General features: G+C 36.8%; 2 protein-coding genes and 1 long non-coding RNA gene across 4 annotated transcripts in view; all 3 read left to right on the forward strand.

Moving 5' to 3' along the window:
* Positions 1-10584: 10584 nt before the first annotated feature.
* Positions 10585-11835, forward strand: LOC107678221 (B-cell receptor CD22-like). The gene is made up of 2 exons (XM_016473429.1): positions 10585-10894; positions 11516-11835. The coding sequence occupies exons 1-2, from the start codon at positions 10585-10587 to the stop codon at positions 11833-11835; spliced, it is 630 nt and encodes a 209-aa protein (XP_016328915.1).
* Positions 11836-15693: 3858 nt separating this feature from the next.
* Positions 15694-17290, forward strand: part of LOC107678232 (Fc receptor-like protein 2) — a gene marked incomplete at its 5' end in the record, with an annotated part of 13332 nt that continues 11735 nt past the window's right edge. Inside the window, one exon of the mRNA XM_016473440.1 lies at positions 15694-15925. Coding sequence (XP_016328926.1) covers positions 15694-15925 — 232 coding nt within the window. The remainder of the gene's footprint in view (positions 15926-17290) is intronic.
* On the forward strand, positions 16347-17132 carry LOC107678206 (uncharacterized). Of its 2 annotated transcripts, none has more exons than XR_001632925.1 (5): positions 16347-16414; positions 16520-16552; positions 16654-16685; positions 16808-16844; positions 16952-17132. It is a non-coding gene; the product is annotated as an uncharacterized LOC107678206 (long non-coding RNA). The 2 variants fall into 2 exon arrangements; XR_001632927.1 differs by having other exon boundaries at positions 16350-16369.

The raw sequence follows: 17290 nt of genomic DNA on the forward strand, positions 1-17290 counted from the left end.
CCCTGAGCAGGTCAGCCTGGTATGCTTGCAACACCGCCATGGTGTGCAAACATGCGCCAGCCTGACCTGCCGCTGTATAAGCTTTCGCAACCAGACTCAATGTAAGCCTAACGGGCCTGATGGGACGCTTCGGGGCCTTCAGGGACAATGCTGAGGATGGGTAGAGATAGCTCGCAAGCGTCTGCTCCACCACTGGCATCGCCCCATATCCCTTATCATTCAGCCCCACGATGTTCTTTTGAATAATTCGAGACTGTGGGGCTGTAAATACGGGATGAGTACGGTTTCTCCCACGATCTTGACACCTCAGCATGGAGATCGGGGAAAAACGGATGGCCCTGTTGTGAAGGCTGTGATCTGGATTTCAGAAAACGCTCGTCTAATTACTTTTAGGACGAGCGTCCTGTTTCTCGGCTGGCCAAACGATATTTTATATTGGCGATTGCACGAATCACACCCCATAATCACTTTTAGGACGAGTGTCCTGTTTCTCGGCTGGCCAAACGATATTGTATTTTGGCGAGTGCACGAATCACACCCCATAATCACTTTTAGGACGAGTGTCCTGTTTCTCGGCTGGCCAAACGATATTGTATTTTGGCGAGTGCACGAATCACACCTCATACGTGAGGGACTGTGGTGGCGAGTCCACAGTCTCCTCTGTCTCGACACTCATCACATCCACCTCCTCGGAGGAAGGTAGATGAAGTGCCTGTCTCTCTCTCTCTGGGGGGGAAGAAACCGCAGTGCAGGCTTCCGAACACTGAGAGAGAGCCGCGGATCTAGCGGGTGAGGACCGAGAAAAGGACGAGCCCGTCTCGGATCCCTCCGCTAAATCCACCCCGTGTGTATCCCCCGCTGCCAGATAGTGTGGGCAGGGAGGCACACAACGTCTGTAATGCCGTTTGCTCGCCATAGATATTAGTTTAGACTTTGATGTATTCTTTTGAATGCTTGTGGACTGATAGACAACAGTAAATAGACTGACACATACACAGAGCGCTACTGAAGAGCAGAAGCTAACTTGCGCTCGGCCGGATGCGCTTTTATACTTCCTGGCGCTCACGTCACCCCGCTCGTGACGTCTCGCTGCTCCATTGGACTGATTTTACACGTGCTTCAGAACGCGGTCACGCAGGGGCGTTCCCAAAGCGATCTCGATGCAGCTCGAGTTTCTGAAGGGGAAGTTTGGTTATTTACAGAACTGACAACTGCATTCTGAACTGAATTTAGCTGCAGTATATACTTGGCCATTGTGTTCATCACCTGAGATTGAGGGGTTTGGTCCAGCACAGCACACAACTGTACGACCCTCACTATGTCTGCAGTTTATATGTAAAGTGTGTACAGAATTTCAGCCTACGACGCCTGAGGTGGACTGTGAACAGAAGTTTCTCCATAGAATGACTGACTACATTTACTAAAATGTGTAATGCATAATAATTATCAACCACAGAGACCTTTCTTTAAAGTTTTATCAGACTTCCAGTTTGAATTAAGTTTGCAAAATAACCATTTTTGTTGTTGAGCTGAAATCTGGACGCTGTGTGTGTTCATGTAGTAGTAGGGCTGGGTGATATGCATAAAATAAATAAATAAATAAAAAATCACAATAAAATTGTTCATATCAGTTGATAACAATAATTGACCTATCGGTAAGCCGCCCTTAGTTACTGTTGCAAACTTGGACAAACAAAAGTTGCTAACTGTCTAACAATAACAGCTGTCAGTGTGAAAACCTTGTCCTAAGATGTTTTTGATACATTTTGGACACAGAAGGACCACCATTCAAAATAGGACTTAAATATGCCATTGAGGGATATATAAAATAAATTAAATAAATATGGTGGGTAACAAGATTAATTTGGAAGCGAGGGTTTACAGATAACAATGCAAGTGGGATCGCAGATGACAACATCTTGTATTCATGCACCACAGGGTAAGATTAAAGGGATAGTTCACCCAAAAATTAAAATTTGATGTTTATCTGCTTACCCCCAGGGCATCCAAGATGGAGGTGACTTTGTTTCTTCAGTAGAACACAAACAACCATTTTTATCTCAAACCGTTGCAGTCTATCAGTCTTACAATGGAAGTGGATGGGAATCACGGCTTTGAGAGTAAAAAAAAAACATAGACAGACAAAACCAAATTAAACCCTGTGGCTTATGACGATACATTGAGGTCTTAAGACACGAAACGATTGGTCTGTGCAAGAAACTGAACAGTATTTATATCATTAACTGTGTACGCTGCCATCACTGTACATATTGTGCCTCTATCACTTTAATTCAGTGCTGAAAACAAAGTTTGGTTACTTATACAAAACTGACAACTGCATTCTGAACTGAATTTAGCTGCAGTATATACTTGGCCATTGTGTTCATCACCTGAGATTGAGGGGTTTGGTTCAGCACAGCACACAACTGTATGACCCTCATTATGTCTGTGGTTTATATGTAAAGTGTGTACAGAATTTCAGCCTACGACGCCTGAGGTGGACTGTGAACAGTAGTTTCTCCATAGAATGGCTGACTACATATACTAAAATGCGCAATGTATAATAATTATCAACCACAAGAGACCTTTCTTCAAAGTTTGATCAGACTTCCAGTTTGAATTAAGATTGCAAAATATACATGTTTGTTGTTGAGCTGAAATCTGGACGCTGTGTGTGTTCATGTAGTAGTAGGGCTGGGTGATATGCATAAAATAAATAAATAAATAAAAAATCACAATAAAATTGTTCATATCAGTTGATAACAATAATTGACCTATCGGTAAGCCGCCCTTAGTTACTGTTGCAAACTTGGACAAACAAAAGTTGCTAACTGTCTAACAATAACAGCTGTCAGTGTGAAAACCTTGTCCTAAGATGTTTTTGATACATTTTGGACACAGAAGGACCACCATTCAAAATAGGACTTAAATATGCCATTGAGGGATATATAAAATAAATTAAATAAATATGGTGGGTAACAAGATTAATTTGGAAGCGAGGGTTTACAGATAACAATGCAAGTGGGATCGCAGATGACAACATCTTGTATTCATGCACCACAGGGTAAGATTAAAGGGATAGTTCACCCAAAAATTAAAATTTGATGTTTATCTGCTTACCCCCAGGGCATCCAAGATGGAGGTGACTTTGTTTCTTCAGTAGAACACAAACAACCATTTTTATCTCAAACCGTTGCAGTCTATCAGTCTTACAATGGAAGTGGATGGGAATCACGGCTTTGAGAGTAAAAAAAAAAACATAGACAGACAAAACCAAATTAAACCCTGCGGCTCGTGACGATACATTGAGGTCTTACGACACGAAACGATCGATCTGTGCAAGAAACTGAACAGTATTTATGTCATTGTTTACCTCTGTTCCACCGCAATGTCCAACTGTCCTGAGCGCATTCACAACATCCGGTGCGTCAATATATATAAGTAGATGCCTCATTAGTGACTGTTTCTATGGGCCGCAGGCATCTACGTATATATATCTATGTCTACTATGCCAGAGCATGTACACGCGTCACGCACCGGATGTTGTGAATGCGCTCAGGACAGTTGGACATTGCAGTGGAACAGAGGTAAAAAATTACTTTAAAAAAATCTTTGCTTGTGTTCTACTGAAGAAACAAAGTCACCTACATCTTGGATGCCCTGGGGGTAAGCAGATAAACATCAAATTTTCAAGTTTAATATGGAGAGGCACTGAAATGTAGACCTTAGTTTATGTGTTTTTGACCTACTCTGTACAAGACGTGAGAACAGTTAGCTATTCATGTTTGTACGTTAGCATGGACTCACTAACTTTAACATTAGCTAATTTTAGCCAGATATACCTTGCTGAAGATCAAGATGACATTAACGTTCTGCTTGAGCAGATTAAAATTGTAACTTAATGAGAGTATGACAACCAGAAAATGATTTTTTTCGTCTTCATTGGGATTGGGGGTGAATGCTTCAGGAACAAACTCTGTTTTGCTTGGGTTTAGGAAATATAATAAAATAAATGTCATTGCCTATCCTCTCAGGATACCCGGAATCAGTGTTTGAAGAACCCCAGGAACATAGTTTTTCCATTTTTGTAGCATAAACACCATCAAACCGATGAGAGCTTCGGATCTTACAATGTTTCTCTATGGCACTGAAACCTAAATATGTCTGAGTTCTGGTCCCCGTGCAGATGATACTCAACTGCCATTGGCTCATCTGTGTTCGAGGGGAGGGGCTTACCTATTGGTCTCAAAGCTTTCCTACTCTTCTACTACACACTCAAAAGTGTGTACCTTTTCCTCACCAAAAGAGTACATAAAGGCGTAGTATAAGTTGGCACATTGGGACTCAGCATTTGTAGAATTTGTTGAGTCAATGGTGTCAACGGCAACCAGGAAGTGAAGCTGAGTGTATCTCAAACACTTTGACCTAATTTGAGTCTGTAGTTTGTTTTGTTCCAGTGAAGAATCAGTGGTGTGAAACATTAATCACATTCATGTTAATATTTGGTTGTAACGTGTATGCGCGTGCCTTAAAACAAAAAGTGGATTTTTAATGGCATGAAAAGTGAATGATTCTATATATTATTTATATATTCTAATAACATCTTTCATATTTTACAAACATGTAGCATACACAATCAGGAGAAACAAACAGAAGGAACAATACAAAATTGGTAGAACATGAATAGTTATACTAATAGAAAAGCAAAAAGAGGGAGCAACATAGAGGCAAACTAACACAAAGCTTAAGAAACAAACACGGGTCTGAATGTCAGTGGATCAAACTGCTTCTCTACCGTCTGAGCAGAAGTGAATCCATCTGTAAATAGACTCTCAGAGTCATGGGACGTCATCTCATTTAAATCAATATTTGTGGCTCAACACTTTTCTTATATACTTCTGTACAAGTTACATATATGTTATTATAAGAAGACTGAAGGACTTAATTTTTATCATTATTTGTTCAAACCCAGAACGGCATAATATGTTTCTTTACAAGACAGATACATTACAGGTATCAATGATTCTGATACTTGTGTTAAAGAACTGAATACAGTAACATTTGCACACAGGGCAGTCATTAATGACAGCGACAGCTGCATTTTATAAAGTCACAATGAAACAGAAGTAAAGTAGCAACAGAATTTTTCTGAGTTAAACCAATTATCAAAAAAGGAGGACAGGGGTGAGGATTTGGTTCTGTTCATCATTTGTTACTAACACACGTTGGAGGTGGATTTAAGTGAACTAAAGTCCAACACACTTCACCAGAGAGAAGTCTGTCATTTCACTGGAAGATTCAGTTATGAGATTTTGATTAAAACTTACTAGGTGACATTAAAAACAAACAAAAAAACATATAATGGATGAATTGTTCACAGTAAGATCAACAACACACATTTGTTGACACCTGTGATGATTAATGTGTGTCCAGGCCCAATTTTGTCTGATATGTGAATTATTTATGGTCCTATTTTTGATTTAATCCATGCAGCAAATGCTTTAAAAACAGCTTTAAAAATTACTTTATGTGCTTATGTCCCTTATCTACTCTGAACTCAGTCAAGGTGAAACACTCGTTTCTGGAATCGCTCAAGATGAAACAGATTCTGAAACCTTGCAATTTACTGTGCAGCACTACAGAGATGTAAAGAGTACATTAAAACCATACTTCAGTAAAAGTTCGGATACCTTACAGTGAAAATTACTCCATTACAAATTACAAGTCACCAATTCCAAAACAACAAGTAAAAGTCTTAGAGTATCTGATTTGAACCAGTGGCGGCTCGTGGGTTTTAAAACAGAGGAGGCACACTAATTGTATTGGTGTGCGATCCCTGCCAATTATTATTATTATTATTTTCTTAACCACTTTAAAATGGCTTTTTGGTTGCTTTTAGTCAGAAAACGTAAAGAAAACGACATACATACAGCAAAATAATATAATTTCACTTACCTGGCCTATCACTTGAAGCAAACATCCATCCCTTCTTAAAAGTCTGTGTTAAAAGAGAGCTGCTTGTTGCGCCATTTAATTAAGCCGACTGCTGTAGCCTATATCCAGCTTAGGCTGTTTTCCCTAAAGAGATGTGAATTATTTATTGGCCTATTTTTGTTTTAATCCATGCAGCAAATGCTTTAAAAACAGCTTTAAAAATTACTTTATTGCATTCCAGATGATTTTAAAACTTGTTTTAGAAAAAAGAAAAAGTTACATTCATACACAGTGCATTTTTTAATAAGAGTGACAAGCACATATTATTATAACTGAAGTGAATATATAACTCAGGACACGCATCCACATTGACAGTGAACCTGTTAGTGAACAGAAACGAAAGTGAACACTCGATGCTGATTGGCAAATTTTTTTTAACCAACAGAGGCACGAGAGCTCCGCGCTCCCCTGGCCTCCCCCTATCCTTTTCTATAACCTAGCGGTTGTAATTACATCAGCAGATTCGGCACATTCGCGATAGAAAAGCGGCGCTTTCAGTGAATATATAACTCAGGACACGCATCCACATTGACAGTGAACCTGTTAGTGAACAGAAACACACTGGACAGATAAATGTGATGTGATGCAGTTATTCTGCAGTGCACACTCAAATCTTGGGTCTCATTTTTTATGTCATGTAAATTGTGACATTAAAGGGATAGTTCATTTGGTTCATAGGGCATAATTTAATCATCTTTGTGTTGTTCTAATGCTTTATATCCTTCTTTTCCCAGACCACAACGGGAGATTAAAAGAAAGAAAGAAAAATGGCAATAGATAGCACTCCGTTTTTTTTTTAAAGACGCAAAACGTGGGTTATTGCACACATAAGGATTTCATTTTTATTTTAAAGTTTAGAGCTAATCAAGGATTTGTTGATTTGGGGTTTATTTTAAGTTGAGTTGTGTTGCACTACTTAATTTTAAATACAGATGAACAAATCTAGGGTTAGAATTGAATTCTAACCTGCGATTAAAACCTGCATCGATTCATTTTATCCGTCATGATGGATTCACTATTTTAATTAAACAGAATCAATGATAATGTTCCATTTCTTCTTTATTGACTAGCAGAAACTCTCTCTGACATAAGCAGCTCTTGTCGATAAAGGAACTAAACTTGTAAAATGTCAGGCGTCTTTATAAACGGCTGCGTAGAGAGCGTTAGATTACAGATGATCAAGCAGGAAAAAAATGTGAAAAGTGAATAGAGAAAAAAAAATAATAATAATTTAACATCCTCTTTAACCCCTGATGGCTGACCCCAGACAGTAACGCATTTTTTTTTAAATAATTTTCTTCAAACACATGTAATATTGCTCACTTTTTAGTTAGGTAATTTCATCTACATTTTTGTTTCTTTTTTTTTTTATAATTCATTACATAATTTACATTCATGGAAAAATTGCCATGCTTCAGTGGAAGTGCAATTTTCAGCAAAAGGTGGCTTGTTTGTATCCTTGTTAATCTCAGGTCTTCTCAAATGTAAATCAAACAACCACAAACATATCATGACTTTTTTACTCCAACTCGACCAGGAAAAGCGCAAAGGTTATGAAAAAACAACAACAACAAAAAAAACTATATTGTTTTGTAACACATTTACAAAGTAATTCTTTCCTCTGAACTGCTGTTTCAGTCACTTCATATTTTTGTTTTTCTTCACAGATTTACCCAGATCTTCACTGACTGCGACTCCAAACAGTCCCGTATTCACTGGAGAGAGAGTGAGTCTGAAGTGTGAGATAAACTCTGATCACAGTAACTGGAGATATGAGTGGTATAAAGACAGCACTAAAGTGTCTGAGCGTCACACTGTAAACACTCTCACTATTGAACGATCTGAAACATCTGATGCGGGTCGGTACACGTGTAGAGGACACATAGATGGAAGATCAGTCTCATCACACTCAAGCTCTGTTTATCTCTCAGTGAAGGGTGAATTTAATATCATTGTCCTCCTAAATAAGCATATTTTACTATATTGAAAGTGTATGATTCTCCTAAATTATGTAAATGTTGTACACTATGAAATTGTGTAATATGTGAATTAAAGAACATAAATGTTGACTGAATATAAAAATCAGTGTTTAATTTAGTTGTTACACATAATTGGAAATATTTGTATTAATCAACACCAACTACAACCAAACCAGATATTTAATTTAGTGCAGTATTTTTCTCATAAGGATATTTTGAGTTCATAACAGTGATCATGATACTGTAATGCTGTTTCAATCAATATTTACTCATATGTGTATTAATACATCGAGAGCAAAACCTGTAGTGAAGGTGAGGCCGGATCAGATCAGTGTGTGTTCAGAGCAGAGACAGTCACTCTCTTTACTTTTACTTTAGTCTCTGTCACTATGATTACAGGCAGGGCTTGACATTAATGCTTTTGCTCTGCAGTCAGTGTGGCTAGTGGTTTTCCAAAATTACTAGCAACTCAGCTTTTTCACTGGCCTCAATTTTGTTGGGAAATTACATTTTATATGATTCAAGCTGACTATTGCATAGTAACATTTACTTAAATTAATTTCCAGGTAATTTTTGCCTAAATCAGTGCTTTTCAAAGTCCGGACCCGGAGGGAATTCAATCCGGACCCGCCTCCATTTCGTATTTCAAGAGCACTAATTATATTTCCTACTTTGATAAACAAATGTTAAACTTGAAAAATCTTTTTTTTTGTCTTTTTGGAGATGGTCCGAAAAAAAATTTTTTTTTTGTCTTTTTGGAGATGGTCCGAAATGAAAGCGAAGGCAAGATACTTTTTCAAGATGAACTTTTCCTTCTTGACATTTGCTGTCATGACATCCAGTGATCGTATGATGTTTGACATGTTCGGGCGACATTTCACCGCTAATATTATTTTTTTTAATCACTCAAGGCTTGTTCACACTGGGACGAATATCGCGCGTGATTATCGCCGACATTTAACGCCTCAATGTGAGTGTGCACACCGACGCGCAAAACGCGAGGCGTAAATTCAGGGAGTGAATTTGCACGTTCACTCGGCTCATTGCCTGTGAAAATCGCTTGGGTATGAACACAAAAGACGCGTCAAAAAACGTCGACGATAAGTGCGCGCGATAATCGTCCCAGTGTGTACGAGGCTTTAGATTATGGCCATTTGACTTCTAGCAGTGTCCAGTGTTTCCCATACATTGAGTTATTTGTGGCGGCCTGTCAATATTAAAACTGAATGCCACAAATAGATTTTCCAAAAAGTTTATACTTTATACTAGTTGAATAAACTGAGCACTGCACATTTCAGAATTAAAATGCAGCGCGGGTGTTTTTATATGAACGTATCTTTGAAAAGAACCGACCGTCTTCAGAAAAGCTTTGATGTCATATTCATTTCGTCTTTCCTGTAATGCCTGATAAAGTAGCGCTTATTTGATTACAGCTGTTACCGTGGAAACCGCTATATTTTCCGCTCCAACAGCGCCTCTGCTGGCAGAGAATGAATTTGCATTTGCAAGTTTGTGGGAAACACTGGTGTCTGTCAACAAGCATAAACAAAAAACATGCTTCAGAACTGTTTTGAGAAGGTGCTTAAGTTTTGGGCCATGTATTATTACTATGAATTAGGCTACTACTAGGGATGCACCGAAATTAAAATTCTTGGCCGAAGCCGAACAAAATGAAACACTGGGCCGAAGGCCGAATACGGTTTTTCGAGTTTTTTTCCCCATGTATTTTGCCTTTTTTTTTTCACCATTGCATAGGCCTAAATAAAATGTGCTTTTTACTGTTTTGTCTTGCTTTTCAAAGAAAAAAATCTATTACAAAACAACAATTTAAAAATATTTAACACTGAACATTTTTTACATTCTAGCAGACACTATACCAACAAAGCACAATTTAACTTAAAATTAATAAGTTAGTAAAATAATATTTTTTGGCCATCAGACCCCCTTCTTGAAACAGGCATGTATTTTTTACTGTACAATTAAAAGCAGCCTTGCTGAGAAGAGACTTCTTTTAAAACATTAGAAAATATTACAGATCCTAATTTGAACACTATGTGTGAATGTTATAATAAATGTATTAAAACAGAGCTGTTGTAATTACACATTCTGAGACATGAACTGAAATTAATTGTGAATTTTATTAACATTAAATCGTCCTCCCATTTTCACCTCATAATTATGGGGAGGCTGTGCCTGATTACTTCTTTCATGTGAAACAGAACACATGTAATGGCTAAAACACATATTCTGCTACATTGCTTTTATCTGAGCTCATCGTGTTTAATTCAGTGAACTCAATTAAAGAAAACCAACTTTGCATAAAATGTTACTGCATAGTATGTATAAATTTGCAAACTTAGCATAAAAGTCTGTTTCACTACTAGTTATATTGAAGGTTTATTGCATGTATAAAATTATTCAAATGTTGTAAATGTTGTGCAAGTTGCTATTGTGTGATATGTGAATACACAAAAACATACATGTATAGACAGAATATAAATATCAGTGTTTCATTTTGTTTTTACAAACATTTTTGATGTAGTCAACACAAACTACAAGCAAATCAGATATTAAATTGAATGCAGTGTTTTGTGAGTTAGTAGCAGTAATCATGATACTGCGATGCTTTTTCAACCAGCATCTTCTTCTATGTTTATCAGTAAAAGCTGTAGTGAAGGTGACTCCAGATCAGCGTGTGTTCAGAGGAGAGACAGTCACTCTCACATGTGACATACAGAGAGCAGGAAACATTCAGTGGACATACAGCTGGTTTAAAGATGCTTCAGTCATCAGAGACGTCACTGAGAGAGTCTACAGCATCACATCTGATGAGTCTTACAGTGGTGGATACAGCTGTAGAGGAGAGAGATCAGACTCACAGAGATCAGACATCAGTGCTGCTGTTACACTGACTGTATCAGGTGAGTCTTCAGATTCACATCTGTTTTAATGTTCATTTAACAGTATTTGTGGCTCAACACTTTTCTTATATTCTTCCGTATCAGCCACATCTGTTCTTATTAAAGCCTGAAGCAATTCAAGATTACAGATGATCAAGCAGGAAAAAAATGTGAAAAGTGAATAGAGAAAAAAAAATAATAATAATTTAACATCCTCTTTAACCCCTGATGGCTGACCCCAGACAGTAACGCATTTTTTTTTAAATAATTTTCTTCAAACACATGTAATATTGCTCACTTTTTAGTTAGGTAATTTCATCTACATTTTTGTTTCTTTTTTTTTTTATAATTCATTACATAATTTACATTCATGGAAAAATTGCCATGCTTCAGTGGAAGTGCAATTTTCAGCAAAAGGTGGCTTGTTTGTATCCTTGTTAATCTCAGGTCTTCTCAAATGTAAATCAAACAACCACAAACATATCATGACTTTTTTACTCCAACTCGACCAGGAAAAGCGCAAAGGTTATGAAAAAACAACAACAACAAAAAAAACTATATTGTTTTGTAACACATTTACAAAGTAATTCTTTCCTCTGAACTGCTGTTTCAGTCACTTCATATTTTTGTTTTTCTTCACAGATTTACCCAGATCTTCACTGACTGCGACTCCAAACAGTCCCGTATTCACTGGAGAGAGAGTGAGTCTGAAGTGTGAGATAAACTCTGATCACAGTAACTGGAGATATGAGTGGTATAAAGACAGCACTAAAGTGTCTGAGCGTCACACTGTAAACACTCTCACTATTGAACGATCTGAATCATCTGATGCGGGTCGGTACACGTGTAGAGGACACATAGATGGAAGATCAGTCTCATCACACTCAAGCTCTGTTTATCTCTCAGTGAAGGGTGAATTTAATATCATTGTCCTCCTAAATAAGCATATTTTACTATATTGAAAGTGTATGATTCTCCTAAATTATGTAAATGTTGTACACTGTGAAATTGTGTAATATGTGAATTAAAGAACATAAATGTTGACTGAATATAAAAATCAGTGTTTAATTTAGTTGTTACACATAATTGGAAATATTTGTATTAATCAACACCAACTACAACCAAACCAGATATTTAATTTAGTGCAGTATTTTTCTCATAAGGATATTTTGAGTTCATAACAGTGATCATGATACTGTAATGCTGTTTCAATCAATATTTACTCATATGTGTATTAATACATCGAGAGCAAAACCTGTAGTGAAGGTGAGGCCGGATCAGATCAGTGTGTGTTCAGAGCAGAGACAGTCACTCTCTTTACTTTTACTTTAGTCTCTGTCACTATGATTACAGGCAGGGCTTGACATTAATGCTTTTGCTCTGCAGTCAGTGTGGCTAGTGCTTTTCCAAAATTACTAGCAACTCAGCTTTTTCACTGGCCGCAACTTTGTTGGGAAATTACATTTTATATGATTCAAGCTGACTATTGCATAGTAACATTTACTTAAATTAATTTCCAGGTAATTTTTGCCTAAATCAGTGCTTTTCAAAGTCCGGACCCGGAGGGAATTCAATCCGGACCCGCCTCCATTTCGTATTTCAAGAGCAATAATTATATTTCCTACTTTGATAAATGCATGTTAAACTTGTAAATCATTAGTTTAGTTTTTTAATGTCTTTTTTGGAGATGGTCTGAAATGAAAGTGAAGGCGAGGTATTTAAAGTTTTCCTGCGTGACATTGTTGTCATGACATCCAGTGAGCGTCTGACAGCCTAATCGGGCGACACTTCACCGCTAATATGAGATTTTTTTATTATTACTTAGATTATGCCGGCCATTTGACTTCTAGCAGTGTCCAAGTGTTTCCCATACATTGAGTTATATCAAAACTATCAAAAAGCTTCGATGTCATTTTCATTTCATCTTTCCTGTAATGCCTGATAAAGTAGCGTTTGTGAGCGCAGTGCTTATTAGATTACAGCCGTTACTGGGGAAACCGCTATATCTCCCACTCCAACAGCACCTCCTGGTGGCAGAGAATGAATTAGCATTTGCAAGTCTGTGGGAAACACTGGTGAAGTAATGTGTCTGAGCATAACACTGGAAACACTCTCACTATTGAACGATCTGAAACATCTGATGTGGGTTGGTACACGTGTAAAGGACACATAGATGGAAGATCAGTCTCATCACACTCCAGCTCTGATGTTTATCTCTCAGTGAAGGGTGAGTTGAATATCATTGTCCTTCTAAATAAACCTATTTGACATTATTGAAAGTTTATGATTCTCCTAAATTATGTAAATGTTGTACACTGTGAAATTGTGTAATATGTGAATTAAAGAACATAGATGTTGACTGAATATACAAATCAGTGTTTCATTTAGTTGTTACACATAATTGGAAATATTTTTATTAATCAACACCAACTACAAGCAAACCAGATATTTAATTTAGTGCAGTATTTTTCTCATAATGATATTTTGAGTTCATAACAGTGATCATGATACTGTAATGCTGTTTCAATCAATATTTACTCATATGTGTATTAATACATCGAGAGCAAAACCTGTAGTGAAGGTGAGGCCGGATCAGATCAGTGTGTGTTCAGAGCAGAGACAGTCACTCTCTTTACTTTTACTTTAGTCTCTGTCACTATGATTACAGGCAGGGCTTGACATTAATGCTTTTGCTCTGCAGTCAGTGTGGCTAGTGCTTTTCCAAAATTACTAGCAACTCAGCTTTTTCACTGGCCGCAACTTTGTTGGGAAATTACATTTTATATGATTCAAGCTGACTATTGCATAGTAACATTTACTTAAATTAATTTCCAGGTAATTTTTGCCTAAATCAGTGCTTCTCAAAGTCCGGACCCGGAGGGAATTCAATCCGGACCCGCCTCCATTTCGTATTTCAAGAGCACTAATTTCCTACTTTGATGAACTGTTAAACTTGTAAATCATTTGTTTAGTTTTTTTTTGTTAATGTCTTTTTGGAGATGGTCTGAAATGAAAGTGAAGGCGAGGTATTTAAAGTTTTCCTGCGTGACATTGTTGTCATGACATCCAGTGAGCGTCTGACAGCCTAATCGGGCGACACTTCACCGCTAATATGAGATTTTTTTATTATTACTTAGATTATGCCGGCCATTTGACTTCTAGCAGTGTCCAAGTGTTTCCCATACATTGAGTTATTTGTGGCGGCCCGTCACTATATCAAAACTATATAGGGGGGAATTGGCCAAAAACATCAGCATCATATATCAGCCATCAGCTGCCCTGATTTCTAAATATCAGCATCGGCCAGAGAAAAACCCATGTTAGTCAACATCTATTGCTGATACTTGAACTGTTTTGCCATTCTTGCAATTGTTATTAATTGTACAGTATTTTGAATGCAAAGGACACTTTATTTTTATTATTTTTTTTAATTAGTGTTTATTTGTTATGTATGTTTATTAAAAACAAGTTTTGTAATAACCGATTGTTTCGGTCCGGACCTTTGACACTGATGAAAATTCATATTTGGACCTTTGAATGTAGACTTTGAGAACCCCTGGCCTAAATAAAGGGCAGTTTCCCCCCCTAACCTTATTAAATGTATGCATCATCTTTCATGTCAAATTCTTACAGTTTATTAATAATTATAATTATAATGTCTAAAAAAGTTTAGGCAGATTTAATTTAGCATGAAATATGGTAATGGCTCATCAAATGTGGTGAATCCAGAAGGTCACACATTGAAGCTTCCTTGTTTATTAATGATAACTCATTTAAAAATACAATTCATTACATCATAAAATTCAGTAATTAAAATAGTTTAAATGTATGTAGTGAGAGACAGAGTGAAATCATATGGGTCTAATATAATTCTGTATTTGTAACTAAGCAGAATCATGAATATTTCTGTTCTGGTGTCTCTATTGCTCTCTGCATGAGGCTCTTATTCAAGTCCATTCCTGATCTAACACCACATTTAGGTGTTTGTCTGAGCATTTGTCTGTTAGAACGGATCTCCATGTGTGAAATAAGTGAAATACTGAATAATAAAAATGAATAAATGATTATTTGGTTAAATGGAACAATGAAATGATCAATGATTATGATTACACATTAATAAAAAACAAAGAAAATAATAACACAGATGTATAATGCACGCTCTCTTGATACAAAACACAGAGGTTGCTATCCACCTTATTTTTCAACGCGGAAGTAAACCGTTTTCTGTGAATGTGCGAGACTTCCAGTTCATTAGCCGCTGTAGGGAAATAACGAGAAGAATAAAAGCATGCAGTAAACAGTAAAACTGTTTGCACTACAAACCAGCAGGGATGGGCAGTATTTCAAATACTTGTATTTAAAATAAGTATTTGAAATACAAAATACTTGTATTTTGTATTTTAAAGCCTTTGGCAAAAATCTAATGTGATTTGTATTTAAATGCATTTAAGATGAGCATTTTTATATTTTCAGAATATATAAAATACTTTGCGCCAGTCAACCTCTTTATCAGGGTGCTGATTTAGTTCAGACACACCCCCTCCCCCCAACCCCAACATTCATCACGTGAGCTGCTGACAGTACACAAATAAAACAGAACCAATATTATGAAATGACATAAAATAATGATTTGTAGTTTTATAACATATTTACAAAGTATTTTTCCCTGAAAGAGCTATTTGAGTCACTTCATATTTTTGTCTTTCTTCACAGATTCACCCAGATCTACACTGACTGTGAGACCAGACAGTCCTGTATTCACTGGAGAGACAGTCAATCTGAAGTGTGTGATTGAGTCTCACAGTGACTGGAGATGGAGAAATGATGGGTCTTATGGCTGGAGAGCTGAGTGGACACCTGACTGGAGATATGAGTGGTATAAAGGCACAGACAGTGTAATGTTACAGACGTCTGAGCGTTACACTGTAAACAGAGACACTCTCACTATCAGAGGAGTAACTACATCTGATCAGGATCAGTACTGGTGTAAAGGACAGAGAGATGAAAGACCAAAATCATCACACTCAAGCTCTGTTTCTCTCAATGTGACGGGTGAGTCAAATATCATTGACCTCATAAACTCACTCTAATATGATCACGTCCAATTGAGCGACTGTGATGTTGATCAAAATGGAAAACTCTCTTACTGCTTACCAAATTCAGCTCAGTATAAACTTTATTCTGCCTATTTCTTCGTGAAACAAATCACATTATACAACAATACTGTCACATGACCTCATTACATTGCACATTTATTTTACCACACTTTTTACACTCTTAAATTATGTAAATTGCTTACTGGTAACAGATTACAGGTAACAGTAAATGCAGACAAATGCATTATGTTGTATGAATCGGTCATATTTTAATCATGAACAAAAAGTCTGTAAAAGTGTTGTGTAACTTAACGTACATCTTTGGGCTTAACTGAAATTAGCAAGTAACCAACAATTTCCTGTTTACCTCCCTTTGTAGGCTATGACTGAGCACATTACAGTGAGGATCACCATCCATCTTAATATTTGTTTTTAGGCAACTCAGGTTATTAAAGGGTTATGAGGCTGTTATATATGAAATGTCTTTGCTTGTGTGTGTGTTGTTTACAAGTAAATTTAAGTTTAATATATATATATTTTTTTTTTACAGGCACAAGCTTGTGAGTCTGAGACTGGATGAAGGGTGAGTTTTGCATTTCTGTACTAAATAAATAATATAAACTATATCTTAAGATAAGTCAATATTTGAACCACTTTAAAGTTTTTTTATTTTATTTTTTACAGGCCTTGTTTGTGAGTCTGAGACTGGATGAGGGGTAAGTTTTGCATTTCTGTACAAAATAAAGAATATAAACTATATCTTAAGATAAGTCAATATTTGAACCACTTTAAAGTTGTTGTTTTTTTCCCCCTTACATATGTTTTTCTCTTTTTATAGGCAAACATTTGACTGTGAGTCTGAGACTTGATGAAGGGTAAGTTTTGCATTTATATACTAAATAAAGAATATAAACCATATCTTATTAAGATAAGCCAACATTTCAATGACTTCTGATTTTTCCCCCTACATTTCTATCATTAGATCATTAGACAGCTGAGTTCGATCGGTGTCCGGGTCATAGGGTGGAAGATGTAGGAGCGAGGAAACGATTTCGCTGCGATTGGAGATGCAGATCCACCGGTCAGTGTGGTTTGGCCTATTAAACGGATAGTTCACCCAAAAATGAAAATTCTGTCATTAATTACTCACTCTCATGTCGTTCCACACCTGTAAGACCTTTGTTCATCTTCAGAACACAAACAAAAATATTTTTGATGAAATCCGAGGGCTTTCTGTTCCCCCATTGGCAGCAACGCAACTAAAACATTCAAGGTCCAGAACGGTAGGAAAGACATCATTAAAGTAATCCATGTGACTCCT

Source organism: Sinocyclocheilus anshuiensis, unplaced genomic scaffold (genome assembly GCF_001515605.1).
Source record: "Sinocyclocheilus anshuiensis isolate Anshui unplaced genomic scaffold, SAMN03320099.WGS_v1.1 scaffold1909, whole genome shotgun sequence".
NCBI lineage: Eukaryota > Metazoa > Chordata > Actinopteri > Cypriniformes > Cyprinidae > Sinocyclocheilus > Sinocyclocheilus anshuiensis.